This window comes from Esox lucius, chromosome 17 (assembly GCF_011004845.1).
Source record: "Esox lucius isolate fEsoLuc1 chromosome 17, fEsoLuc1.pri, whole genome shotgun sequence".
Lineage (NCBI taxonomy): Eukaryota > Metazoa > Chordata > Actinopteri > Esociformes > Esocidae > Esox > Esox lucius.
In genome coordinates this window covers 2,628,044-2,642,841 of record NC_047585.1, presented here as the reverse complement: position 1 = coordinate 2,642,841, position 14,798 = coordinate 2,628,044, and the positions used below count along the sequence as shown (strand labels likewise).

Here is a 14,798-nt window from a genome sequence, read left to right as displayed (position 1 = left end):
AATCTAAAGTTAACGGTGCACTTCAAACGAACTTTAACTAGCCATTATTAGCAATTAATAACATAGATATGCTGACGTTAGCTGGCTAATTACCTCCAATGTGTATGTATTCCAGATCGACTTGAAGTTTTGCATGGCTTCCGATGCCGTCTGCTCGTCCATGTTCAGTTCCTGACAAAGCATGTCCATGCTTATTTGAATGGAACTTTCGTTAGTCCGCCCGGAGTCAGAATCTGAGTCGTCTCCGCGCATTTGTGAATCCAAATTTGAGGGCCAGATAAATGAAAGCTATTTAGTCAAAGCTAGCTATGTCAACAAAACAGCAAGCAGGACATCACTTCCACACTTCGGGCCATACAATTCCCACAATGCTTTATGATACAATTTGGCGCGAAAGCGGCCGATTTACGACTGGTGACGAAAGAATAAACAAAGAAATGCGTCAGTGTGTTCTATTTCTTCTTCAGTGAGGTTTTACTGCGGTTAGCATTCAACAAGACTGGTGCATTATCGCCACCTATTGTGTTGGAGTGTGGACCAGATTGAGGAAGGAGATAATCCTCTCTGCCAACACTGCCTCCCCAAGGAATACCTGTGTTTTGACTTTATACCTGAACACCCCCCACTAAAAATACTTATCAAATACTAATCCTGTATCCCTTCTGCTCTCAAACCAATTCTTAATCTCTCTCTCCCTCTCATAGCACACTCGCTGCATCAACGCGTGATCCACTGTTTCAATTTCCTGGCATTAGTCACACCTTCCTGTCACATACTTCCTTATCACATGTAAGGTGTTGTTCAGGGCTGTGCACAGACCTTTCAAGGGAAATAGACAAAAATTACAAAAAAAGGGTTTCTTGGATATGCAGGATGCGTAACGGATGTTGGGCACAATGCGCCCTTTGGCTTCTTCATGACTTTCAGCTTCCACAAAGCGCATCCCAAAGACAGACAACGCATGATCTTCTGTTCGAGTGACGCATGTCGCACAGTCAGACAATGCATGCCCATCTGGGGGAATTACGTGTATCACGCTGGTAGAATGTGGGCACCGATGGGCAAAATGGGCACTTGTTAAGTCTGAGAGCTAGTATATACAGATACTGCCATTCTGCTTTTAGTTGCCCTCCTCCCTATCCCCAAGAATACCCTGTACTCTGAACCGATGCCTCCTTTTCACATATCTATGACACTACTTCAGCCATCTCCTCATCACTTCAGTCCATAGTACACATTTAGCCTCAGGTCTTCTTAAGGAGACTGCAATATCCACCTCCTCATTACCAAGGGCCTGTTTGACAAACTTATCGACTGCGTAAATCCCCTCCACACCAACATGTGCTGGGTTTTAAGTCAATCTTAAACCATGTGCACTGATGCACCCCATAGCATCACGGATGCTGGGTTTTGAACTGCATGCTGATAAAAAAGACAAATGGTCCCTCTCCTTTTCAGTCTGGAGCATGCGGCATCCATGATTCCCAAAAATTATATAATAATTTCCTTACCAACAGTAGGTGTTGAGCCTTTTCTGCAGGCAGTGTAGAAAGAGCAGGCTAGCCAATGCACTACGTCTCCCTGAAATAAAAACATGTCATGAATAGACAAAGTTGTCGGGGCAAGAGATGACAGTGAGGCACCGTACATAATGACACTTTTAAACAACTAAGTTGGATAGTTAGCTGGCAGTGGCAGTGTTTCACTTTGAAATCGAAGAGTTACTAACTACTGTACATGGCTACCACAGTATTTCTGAACCCATGCAGGGATTGTTACAACTCAGGCATGGACCCAAATGCACGACACAGAGGCAGGAACTACCGTTAAGGTGTTTAATGGAACTGAGTCAGCAAGCAAGTATTGAGTAGTCAAAACAGGAAGGGGTTCGGTACACAGGTGATCTCGGCGAATGCACAGGAGGACAATGAGCAGGAGAGTTGAGCAGGTAGATAAGCAGGGGTAAGGTACACTGGAAAACTTGGCATGGAGTACTGGTAACACAAGGAATTAGACAGCGGAAACGACTTGGAAGGAACACACAAGACAAACGTGTCGGTTTTGAATGCAGTGCCGTCTGAGAGCCTGAAGATCATGGCCATTCAATATTGGTTTTCGGCCTTGTCCCTTGCGTACAGGTAGTTATTTTGTATTACACATTTCCAGTCTTTTGTTGCCCCTGTCCCAGCTTTTTTGAAACGTGTTGCTGACATCAAATTTAAAGTGGGCATATATTTTTCCAAAACTTATAAAATGTCTCGGTTTCAACTTTTGTTGTCTTGATACTATTTTCTTTTAAATATAGGGTTTGAATGATTTGCACATCATTGCATTCTGTTTTTCTTTACATTTAACACAATATCCCAACTTTTTTGGAAACGGGGTTATATACAGCAGGTCTGTATCTCATTTTGGTCTTGTCACTTGTGACCCATATTTGGGAAACAGGGGCATGGTTATTGAATTTGTTACATATTGGGTATAGAGTGGACAAGTCAGTAGACAAGTCATAATCTCCTTGTGGCAAAACCAGAAAGCGTATCTTTCTATATTACACCATTAATCTTTAAGGGATTTTAGATTCATTTTAAATAAGGACTGTGCTTCACTTAGGCTTACTCTGGCTCCGCGTTCTCATCAATATTTCTGCCATGTTAATCTTATCAGGACAAGATGACACATAAAGCCATCAATCCAAAAAAATACTAAAAATACTATTGGCTAAATATAGGCAAATATATTAATACAATTTATATTGTCCTATATACAGTTGTTCTCAAGTTTGCTTACCCTGGCAGAAATGTTGACATTTTGGCACTGATTTTGAAAATATGACTGATCATAAGTCATAATGATAACGGAAATCACCCAAATTGCCCTGATCAAAACTTTACATACAGTGTAAAAAATAATCCACATTTTACAAAAAATAATGCTCATGTTTTTACAGTGGTTTTCAGTTTTTTCAAATAGTATACAAAACTCTGTAAGATTACAGACATTGTCTGTAGATTAACAATCCAACTGTTATTTTAAGTAATATGCCAATAATGACAGATTACATATATTCCACATTTTTCTACAGAACAATAATCATCATCATCCATCATCATCATCTTCCACTTATCCGGGGCCGGGTCACGGGGGCAGCAGTCTAAGCAGGGATGCCCAGACTTCCCTCTCCCCAGACACTTCCTCCAGCTCTTCCGGGGGGACACCGAGGCGTTCCCAGGCCAGCCGGGAGACATAGTCCCTCCAGCGTGTCCTAGGTCTTCCCCGGGGTCTCCTCCCGGTGGGACAGAAGGCGTTCCGGAGGCATCCGAAACAGATGCCCAAGCCACCTCAGCTGACCCCTCTCGATGTGGAGGAGCAGCGGCTCTACTCTGAGCTCCTCCCGGGTGACCGAGCTTCTCACCCTATCTCTAAGGGATCGCCCAGCCACCCTGCGGAGAAAGCTCATTTCAGCCGCCTGTATCCGGGATCTTGTCCTTTCGGTCATGACCCAAAGCTCATGACCATAGGTGAGAGTAGGAACGTAGATTGACCGGTAAATCGAGAGCTTCGCCTTGCGGCTCAGCTCTTTCTTCACCACGACAGACCAATACATCGACCGCATTACTGCAGAAGCTGCACCGATCCGTCTGTCAATCTCCCGTTCCATCCTTCCCTCACTCGTGAACAGGACCCCTAGATACTTAAACTCCTCCACTTGAGGCAGGCACTCTCCACCAACCTGAAGTGGGCAAGCCACCCTTTTCCGATTGAGGACCATGGCCTCGGATTTGGAGGTACTGATTCTCATCCCGATTGCTTCACACTCTGCTGCAAACCGTCCCAGTGCATGCTGAAGGTCCTGGCTTGAAGGGCCAATACGACAACATCATCCGCAAAGAGCAGAGATGAAATCGTGTGGTCCCCAAACCTGACACCCTCCGGCCCCTGGCTGCGCCTAGAAATTCTGTCCATAAAAATTATGAACAGAACCGGTGACAAAGGGCAGCCCTGCCGGAGTCCAACATGCACTGGGAACAAGTCTGACTTACTGCCGGCTATGCGGACCAAGCTCCTGCTTCGGTCGTACAGGGACCTGACAGCCCTTAGCAAAGGACCCAGGACCCCATATTCCCGAAGCACTCTCCACAGGATGCCGCGAGGGACACAGTCGAATGCCTTCTCCAAATCCACAAAACACATGTGGATTGGTTGGGCAAACTCCCATGAACCCTCCAACACCCCGTAGAGGGTATAGAGCTGGTCCAGTGTTCCACGGCCCGGACGAAAACCACACTGTTCCTCCTGAATCCGAGGTTCTACTATCGGCCGTATTCTCCTCTCCAGAACCCTGGCATAGACTTTCCCGGGGAGGCTGAGAAGTGTGATCCCCCTGTAGTTGGAACACACCCTCCGGTCCCCCTTCTTAAAAAGAGGGACCACCACCCCGGTCTGCCATCCCAGAGGCACTGTCCCCGACCTCCACGCGATGTTGCACAGGCGTGTCAACCAAGACAGCCCCACAACATCCAGAGACTTGAGGTACTCAGGGCGGATCTCATCCACCCCCGGTGCCTTGCCACCGAGGAGTTTCTTGACCACCTCAGTGACTTCAGCCCGGGTGATGGACGAGTCCACCTCTGAGCCCTCATCCTCTGCTTCCTCAATGGAAGATGTGACGGCGGGATTGAGGAGATCCTCGAAGTACTCCTTCCACCACCCGACGACATCCCCAGTTGAGGTCAACAGCTGGCCACCTCTACTGTAAACAGCGTTGGTAGGGCACTGTTTCCCTCTCCTGAGGCGCCGGACGGTTTGCCAGAATCTCTTCGAGGCCAGCCGATAGTCCTTCTCCATGGCCTCACCGAACTCCTCCCAGGCCAGAGTTTTTGCCTCCACAACCACCCGGGCTGCAGTCCGCTTGGCCTGTCGGTACCCGTCAGCTGCCTCAGGAGTCCCACAAGCCAACCAGGCCTGATAGGACTCCTTCTTCAGCTTGACGGCATCCCTTACTTCCGGTGTCCACCACCGGGTTCGGGGATTGCCGCCTCGACAGGCACCGGAGACCTTACGTCCACAGCTCAGAACGGCCGCTTCGACAATGGCGGAGGAAGAACATGGTCCACTCGGACTCAAGATCTCCAGCCTCCCTCGGGATCCAGTCGAAGCTCTGTCGGAGGTGGGAGTTAAAGATCTCTCTGACAGGAGACTCGGCCAGACGTTCCCAGCAGACCCTTACAGTATGCTTGGGCCTGCCAAGTCTGTCCAGCTTCCTCCCCCGCCATCGGATCCAGCTCACCACCAGGTGGTGATCAGTTGACAGCTCCGCCCCTCTCTTCACCCGAGTGTCCAAGACATACGGCCGCAGGTCAGATGAAACGACAACAAAGTCGATCATCGACCTGCGGCCTTGGGTGTCCTGGTGCCATGTGCACTGATGGACACCCTTATGCTTGAACATGGTGTTCGTTATGGACGAACTGTGACTAGCACAGAAGTCCAATAACTGAACACCACTCGGGTTCAGATCAGGGGGGCCGTTCCTCCCAATCACACCCCTCCAGGTGTCACTGTCGTTGCCCACGTGGGCGTTGAAGTCCCCCAGTAGAACGATAGAGTCCCCAGTTGGAGCACTTTCCAGCACCCCTCCCAGAGACTCCAAGAAGGTTGGGTACTCTGCACTGCCGTTCGGCCCATAGGCACAAACAACAGTGAGAGACCTATCCCCGACCCGAAGGCGCAGGGAAACGACCCTCTCGTTCACCGGGGTAAACTCCAACACATGGCGGCAGAGCTGGGGAGCTATAAGCAAACCCACACCAGCCCGCCGCCTCTCACCATGGGCAACTCCAGAGTGGTGAAGAGTCCATCCTCTCTCAAGGAGTGTGGTTCCAGAGCCCAAGCCGTGCGTAGAGGTGATTCCGACTACCTCCAGTCGGAACCTCTCAACCTCACGCACTATCTCAGGCTCCTTCCCCGCCAGCGAGGTGACGTTCCACGTCCCTAGAGCTAGTTTCCGTGTCCAGGGATCGGGTTGCCTAGGCCCCTGCCTTCGACTGCCGCCCGATCCTTTACGCACCGACCCCTTATGGTCCCTCCTGTGGGTGGTGAGCCCACGGGAAGGCGGCCCCACGTCGCTCCTTCGGGCTATGCCCGGCCGGGCCCCATGGGGAAAGGCCCGGCCACCAGGCGCTCGCGTGCGAGCCCCAACCCCGGGCCTGGCTCCAGGGTGGGGCCCCGGCTGCGCCATACCGGGCGACGTCACGGAACTCAAATAATTATTCATCATTAAGGGGTGTTTTGAACCGCTCTTAGTCTGACCCGTCGCCTAGGACCTGTTTGCCTTGGGAGACCCTACCAGGGGCATATAGCCCCAGACAACATAGCTCCTAGGGTCACTCGGGTACTCAAACCCCTCCACCACGTTAAGGTGGCAGTTCATGGAGGAGTCCTAGAAATTCTGTCCATAAAAATTACGAACAGAACCGGCGACAAAGGGCAGCCTTGCCGGAGTCCAACATGCACTGGGAACAAGTCTGACTTACTGCCGGCTATGCGGACCAAGCTCCTGCTTCGGTCGTATAGGGACCTGACAGCCCTTAGCAAAGGACCCAGGACCCCATATTCCCGAAGCACCCTCCACAGCATGCCACGAGGGACACAGTCGAATGCCTTCTCCAAATCCACAAAACACATGTGGATTGGTTGGGCAAACTCCCATGAACCCTCCATCACCCTGTAGAGGGTATAGAGCTGGTCCAGTGTTCCACGGCCTGGACGAAAACCACACTGTTCCTCCTGAATCCGAGGTTCTACTAGAACAATTACTAAATAATTTATACAGTATTTTTCTGTTTTCTGAAATGACTGATAAATGCATGTAAAATGACAATAAATATCTGTAATTAAATATGTAGCACATTATACAAAGGTTTATGTCCATACTAACAATTTAACAATTTACTTAGACATTTTAAGGTACATCTTATTTATGTGTACCCTACTTATACATTCAAACTCTGTCATTCTAGGTACAAATTTAGAAAACTCTTTTAATTACATCAAACATAATGAATAGTTGTCTAGGTAGAAAAGAGTTAAGAATATTTATAATACTTTTGATATTTTGATTAATTGCAGTTAAGTCAACTTTTTTTATGTAGCACTTTAAACACAACACAGTTTATCCAAACTGCTTTACAGAGAAAATGGTAAACAGAGATGAGAAAAGCACATCATTACACATGCACTAATATGTTATAATAACAGCTTAAAGTATTTGTAATTATGTTATCTGACTAGAATGTGAATGTGTTATGTATATAGTAATCTCATGTTCATATCAGTGCCCTGAGGAAGAGTGTTTGAGAGAAAAATACAGTGAGGCAAGTCACACTGAGGCATAATGACACTATTGAAACTAGAAAAATCAGTACATGGAGAAAAAGTTTTGAAGTACTGGAATGTATCCCAGTAAACACTGGGTGGAAAGCAACATCACGGGGTTAACACACTTAATTCATTAAAAACTGTGTCTCTTGATATTATGGAAATCAGAGTCCCTGGAAGAAACACAAGGAGAACATGCAAGCAAAACCCAGAAAGGACCAGGGTTGAAGTTTAACCCAGGTCCTCTCTTGCTGTGAGGTGAGGCGCTAACCAGAGTCATCATGCCACTGCAAGCAGTAATACATGGGCCACTCAAGTACCACATTACTATAGTGTTGAAATGAATGATCATGCATGCATTGTCAAACTAGACAGTGGCTGTTGAATTGACCGTGCTGGTCAGCCAGGCCAGGGTTCATGTCGGAAATCTGGAGCTCTGGCTTAGAGCCAATCCATACAAATGTCGTCTTTGCTTACATCACTAACTAAAATTAATTTAAGACTGTCACTGTCTACATTACATTGTTCCTTATCAGGGATGGCTAATGGCCTAACCATTGCGGTCAGCACCTTGGACCTGGCTGGCCCAGAGCTATGCAGAACAATAAAATATTTTGGGGGAAAATGGGTTTGCAATGGGCTGACTCACACCATGCAGTTAAATAAAAGTCTAAAGACAAATGTTGTAACTTGTATGGAATTATGGCAATGTTGAAAATGAGTGGCTTAACCCTAAACTAACAGGTGGTGAAAAACTGCAACACAGTTGACATTTTGGCATAAGAGTGGTTCTAAAGGAAACGTCAAGTGTTTGTTAAAATGCATGAGGGTCATTCTATGGGCTACATGAATATAACTGTAATGTCACGGAGATGTCAATCCAGCCTTAGCTTTTCATGTAGGCCTACATAAAGTATGTCATATGGATACATATGCAGTGTTTGATCTGTAGCTGTTTTGTGGCAGTGGTGGCTGTAAGAAGATTTGAAGACCCAGTATAACCTTCATCCAGTATATACACTCACCTAAAGGATTATTAGGAACACCATACTAATACTGTGTTTGACCCCCTTACGCCTTCAGAACTGCCTTAATTCTACGTGGCATTGATTAAACAAGGTGCTGAAAGCATTCTTTAGAAATGTTGGCCCATATTGATAGGATAGCATCTTGCAGTTGATGGAGATTTGTGGGATGCACATCCAGGGCACGAAGCTCCTGTTCCACCACATCCTAAAGATGCTTTATTGGGTTGAGATCTGGGGGCCATTTCAGTACAGTGAACTCATTGTCATGTTCAAGAAACCAATTTGAAATGATTCGACATAGTGCATTATCCTGCTGGAAGTAGCCATCAGAGGATGGGTACATGGTGGTCATAAAGGGATGGACATGGTCAGAAACAATGCTCAGGTAGGCCGTGGCATTTAAACGATGCCCAATTGGCACTAAGGGGCCTAAAGTGTGCCAAGAAAACATCCCCCACACCATTACACCACCACCACCAGCCTGCACAGTTGTAACAAGGCATGATGGATCCATGTTCTCATTCTGTTTACGCCAAATTCTGACTCTACCATCTGAATGTCTCAACAGAAATCGAGACTCATCAGACCAGGCAACATTCTTCCAGTATTCAACTGTCCAATTTTGGTGAGCTCGTGCAAATTGTAGCCTCTTTTTTCTATTTGTAGTGGAGATGAGTGGTACCCGGTGGGGTCTTCTGCTGTTGTAGCCCATCCGCCTCAAGGTTGTGCGTGTTGTGGCTTCACAAATGCTTTGCTGCATACCTCGGTTGTAACGAGTGGTTATTTCAGTCAAAGTTGCTCTTCTATCAGCTTGAATCAGTCGGCCCATTCTCCTCTGACCTCTAGCATCAACAAGGCATTTTCGCCCACAGGACTGCCGTATACTGGATGTTTTTCCCTTTTCACACCATTCTTTGTAAACCCTAGAAATGGTTGTTGGTGAAAATCCCAGTAACTGAGCAGATTGTGAAATACTCAGACCGGCCCGTCTGGCACCAACAACCATGCGTGTGTGTGTGTGTGTGTGTGTGTGTGTGCGCGTGCCTATTAGTGTTTACATTTTTATTCATGCACCACAATGAAAACAAATACAACTAAAACATGCTATTCTTTTCTTTCTTTTAAAACATGTAATCTTTTTCTATAGTTGTAATGTTTTGAAAATTAAATATTTATATTGGTTGTTTCACCGTATTGCTTTGAGCATGATTCGTTAATCTGACTGTCATCTAGGAATCTGGCCAATGACAACTGTGTACGCCTCTCACCGGTGAAGTTTGAAAATACGTCTGTTTGAGTGGGTATGCTGCTGTTGGGCTATTCGGTCGGTGCCTTAGACTTACATAACACAACTCATGGTAAATGAATCAGATTTAATGGTGTAAATTCATTAGAGATACATTTAAACACAGTTTTCTAACAACTGTTGTCATCATGCTATTGACCGATTCAATGTGATTTGTCTATCTGTATCTAGCTTGTAACTTGCTAACTGGCCAGGCTAGCCTAACTTGAGTGGAAAAAACGTGGCTAGCTGATGAAAAGTAACTGTCATACTTTTCTTAAGTCGGTCACTCTGCCAGCAATAACTCCGTGTTTTATGGCAGCTCAAATTTTTTAAAATAATATTATCCTTAAACTGTAGAAAAAAAGGTTGCTGCTGTAGCTACTAGCTGGCCAATTCACTCATTTATCTTAGCTAGGCTATATAGCTAACAGAAATATCTAGTGAGTTTTCAAGGGCGTTAACTAGCTGGATGGCTTAATATTTTGTTGTAGTACATGCATGTTCTAATTACATATATTATCATTTAGCTATATAGCTGTAGTTTTGATTTACCTTTCTCCATGGATATTATACTATTGGATGTTGGTTATGGATGTGTAAGCATCTTCAAGTTTATGGAAAGCGTAGCGTAGTTTACTAGCTAACGTTTTTATGGAAGACAACTAGCCATTATGAAACGACAAGGATAGGGACATATTCAAAGCTTCTTCACATAAAGATGCCAAGATATGTTGGTTAATTATAGTAAGAGTGGGTATCATAGTTACATTTTCTTCCTGCAGGACCTTGCCACTAATTATCCCACCCTAGTTAGTTTGATCAGCTTGGTTAGATAGGATCTATTTTACATCAACACCTGTTCTTTCCATTCAAAATGTGAACCAAGCGATACATACTAAGTATACTAAGTATAAGTTGTAATGAATCAAAATGTGTGCAACGTTCCATGTACTTAAATACAGAATATATACATTAACTGATACTAATTCTAATTACAGAGACATGTTCATCAAGGCAATATGATGATTGTCAGAGGGGAAAGTAAGTACAAAAACCATACTCAGAGGATGAATGTGATCGTGAAGGAGAAATCTTTAAGAAAACATTTTTGTGTGTGTGTTTTCCCCTCATGATCCTGTTGTTTTGGGAATGAGAAGTCTCCTGCCACAAGATCTTCAAATGCAGTGAGTATTCATGTTATCCTGACATAAAGACAGTGAATGGATACCATGTCCACTAGTGGTCATATTAGTTTGCCTGTACATTTTAATTGTATTTGTTTTCTCAAGTGTGAAGCGGTGGGGATGAAAATCAGTACCTCCAAATCCTAGGCTATGGTCCTCAGTCGGAAAAGGTTGGCTTGCCCACTTCAGGTTGGTGGAGGAGTTTAAGTATCTAGGGGTCCTGTTCACGAGTGAGGGAAGGATGGAACGGGAGATTGACAGACGGATCGGTGTAGCTTCTGCAGTAATGCGGTCGATGTATCGGTCTGTCGTGGTGAAGAAAGAGCTGAGCCGCAAGGCGAAGCTCTCGATTTACCGGTCAATCTACGTTCCTACTCTCACCTATGGTCATGAGCTTTGGGTCATGACCGAAAGGACAAGATCCCGGATACAGGCGGCCGAAATGAGCTTTCTCCGCAGGGTGGCTGGGCGATCCCTTAGAGATAGGGTGAGAAGCTCGGTCACCCGGGAGGAGCTCAGAGTAGAGCCGCTGCTCCTCCACATCGAGAGGGGTCAGCTGAGGTGGTTTGGGCATCTGTTTCGGATGCCTCCGGAACGCCTTCCTGGGAAGGTGTTCCGGTCCCGTCCCACCGGGAGGAGACCCCGGGGAAGACCTAGGACACGCTGGAGGGACTATGTCTCCCGGCTGGCCTGGGAACGCCTCAGTGTCCCCCCGGAAGAGCTGGAGGAAGTGTCTGGGGAGAGGGAAGTCTGGGCATCCCTGCTTAGACTGCTGACCCGGCCCCGGATAAGCGGAAGATGATGGTGATGGTCATGGTAGTTTTCTCAAGAATTGACAAAAAAAAATTTGTGGGAGGAAACGTGATCACTAAGGCAGAACATGCAAACTCTGCACAGAGGCACCAGTCTGGCTCAAACCCTTCAGACAATATTTTACTCATCTATGCTGTTCTTGAGATATTAGGATTTGTTCAGGATAGACAAACACTTCGCTGGCTACACAATTCCCTCCTCTTTTCACTTGAAGAAAATGTAAGTTATCGTCACCTGTATTGATAGTTATTGTATAAATGCCATTCACGAATGGCTAATAAGTTGTGCTAAAATGGCCAGTGGCAGAAGTTCATAGATGCTACTTGTGGTGGGGCTAAACTTTATAAGAAGCGTTAGTCAGTTTAACACAATGCGTAATGGTGTCTAGTGAAATATTACTGGCTAATATGCTCTTTAAACGGGCAGTGGCAAAAGTCATACATTTCATAGATGCTATTAGTGGTGGAGGTAAACTTAATATGAAACGTTACTCAGTTTAACACAATGCTATATGGTGTCTAGAAACATCTTGGCGTGATGTTAATGATATACAGTAATGTTGAAATGCTATACCAACTCTCGGCAGATGTGTAGCTCCGTGGTGTAATGGTGGGTCTCGTATGTGGGAACCCACCTGGGTTTGAATCCAGGGAGGACATCAACAATTATCACTTTTTATTGCGGGCTGGCTGAACTTGGCTTGCCTGCTTTCTTTTACCTTGATATGATAAATGTGATAATTGTCCATTGTTGTGAATCCACGTCTTCCTTCTTCTGGTGATTCACATTTTTCTGGCGGGAGTGCTGGCTTGCATTAAGTTTGTTTAAAGAAATGGTAACATATTAAATCCTACTTTTTAAGGACTTTTCAGTGAATCTTGGTGTGTCCTTATTCTCTTTCCCCCCCAAGCTACACCAGCTGATTACTGGCAATTTGGAGGAGGATTGTTCTTTATCTCCTACATTGCATTGTCACTTCTGGTACAGATTCATTGACATTTTGTGCTATGTTTTTATTTTACTTTATTTGTAATTACGTTTCCAATTGCACTTTAATTGACACAGTGAAACTCTTGTAGATGTATCCATTTCTTTTGCATTTCTTCAGTATGTTTTCCGTTGAGGATATTTCACAGTAATCTTAAAGCTTATATTTTGAGAAGTTTAAGAAACTTCTACTGTTAACCAGTACAGTAGTTTAAATATTCAATTAATTTAAGGTTTTTACTGTAATTCTACAAAACCAGATTCATTATTGTATTTTAGATTGTACATTTTTAACATTACTTGACATATTTAAAGATTAAATCTAAACACAATCAAAGCTAGTTAAAGTTTGAGATGATTTAAAATGTTGTCTTCAAATTATTTTACAATCTTGAGCATGTGTTAACACTTTATTGAAGGTGTTTGCTTGTAATAATTTATGAACAATCTGCTAAAATAAGTGTTTCTCATCAAAACCTTTTATGAAAATGTCTGTACATTTATTGTTTTTGACCTTTATCTGAATTAGGATATTTTACTTTAATTTTAGGGTATTTGTTTGGCAGCCATAGCTGCCAGTCATTTGACAGTTTTTTTTTACAATGTATTTTGTACAGTAGTTTTTCTTTTCTCCCAATTTTTAAAAAAATCTTAAGCATGTTAACACTTTATTGAAGGTGTTTGTTTGTAATAATTATGAAAACAATAGTAAAATAAACGTTTTTTCTGCAGAACTCTTAGTGCCGCCCCTTTATTGAAGGTGTTTGATTGTAATAATTTAGGAAAAATCTGTAAAATAACAGTTTTTCTCTGCTGAACCTTTAATGAAAATGTCTGCAAATTTATAGTTTTTGCCTTTTATTGAAATTAGGATATTTTATATTAATTTTAGTATATATGTTTGGCAGCTGCCAGTCATTTACCATTTTTTTTTTCTTTGTACCTTTGAATGTTTGGCACACAAGGTGACACACCCAGGTGAAAATGGCAATTAAAGGTGAATTTCCCAACATATTTGGTTAATGTCCTACAACGGTCCATTAGACTTTCATCCACTGGTTTGTGATGTCCCGATCTATTGAAATTATTACTGCAAAATAGCGATAAGTGTGGTTCAACAGTCCAGACTACCATCCACTGGGTATTGTTCCGTCAACTCCCAACAATGAAGACAATAGATCAGTCCTGAAAACTATTGGATCTCAGAAGTTCCATCATTAGGGTAAAGCTTACACCCTATAAAGGCAAGTTTCCATAATAGTCTGTCAAATGTTTTCAACCCAGAACTTGCTAGGTTGATATTTCATTCAATGTGTTATATTTATGCCCGATAGCCCATGGCAGAGGAATGAGATTCCATTGTCTGATCAGATTTGACATTGGTTAGCCAAATAAAAAATTGTTACATCTATGTTATTTCACCATTAAAATGTTAGACCTTACATCAAACAAAAATTTTCAAATGAACAATTAAAAACAAATCCTGTAAATGGAAGATGTAAAACCTAACAGATGCCAGATTCTTCATGTAACTCTTTATAAGTACGAATTTGATTTGTTTTGAAGTCTCAGTCCATAGCACAAATACTGCTCTCCTCAAAGTTGTCAAAGACCTCTCTGCTGATACCGGTTTACTCAACATCCTGATTCTCCTCGACCTGAGTGCTGCCTTTGACACCGTTAACTACCAGATTCTGCTCACCAGGCTCGAGGGGCAGGGTGTTGAGGGAACTGCACTCGCCTGGCTGAATTCCTATCTCATTAACCGAACATATTTCATCTCACTCAAAGGCCTAAAGTGACACAGTCACTCAAGGTGTCCCCCTGGGCTCAGTACTTGGTCCCCTAGTCTTCATCATCTACATCCTTCCCCTTGGTCAGATCCTCCGTCCCTTCAACCTTAATTTCCACTGATATGCTGATGATACACATATATCTAGCCAAATCTCTCACCAACCCACCTCTGACCCATATTGAATCTCTCACCCGACTGAATCCTTGAATCCTGCAATAAAAGCATGGATGAAGAAAAACGTCCTCAAACTAAACAGCGACAAAACAGAACTCTTACTCATTGGAACCAAATCCACCCTCATCCAACAGTCACTTTCAATCTCA

The 14,798-nt window shown here is 44.2% G+C and overlaps 1 protein-coding gene across 1 annotated transcript in view; it reads right to left on the bottom strand.

Moving 5' to 3' along the window:
* The window catches only part of rbl1 (retinoblastoma-like 1 (p107)), a 37,537-nt gene extending 37,154 nt beyond the window's left edge, over positions 1–383 (bottom strand). The window contains exon 1 of the mRNA XM_010865003.4: positions 94–383. Within this exon, the coding sequence (XP_010863305.1) occupies positions 94–252 (159 nt within the window). The 5' untranslated portion in view covers positions 253–383. The remainder of the gene's footprint in view (positions 1–93) is intronic.
* Between the last annotated feature and the right edge of the window lie 14,415 nt (positions 384–14,798).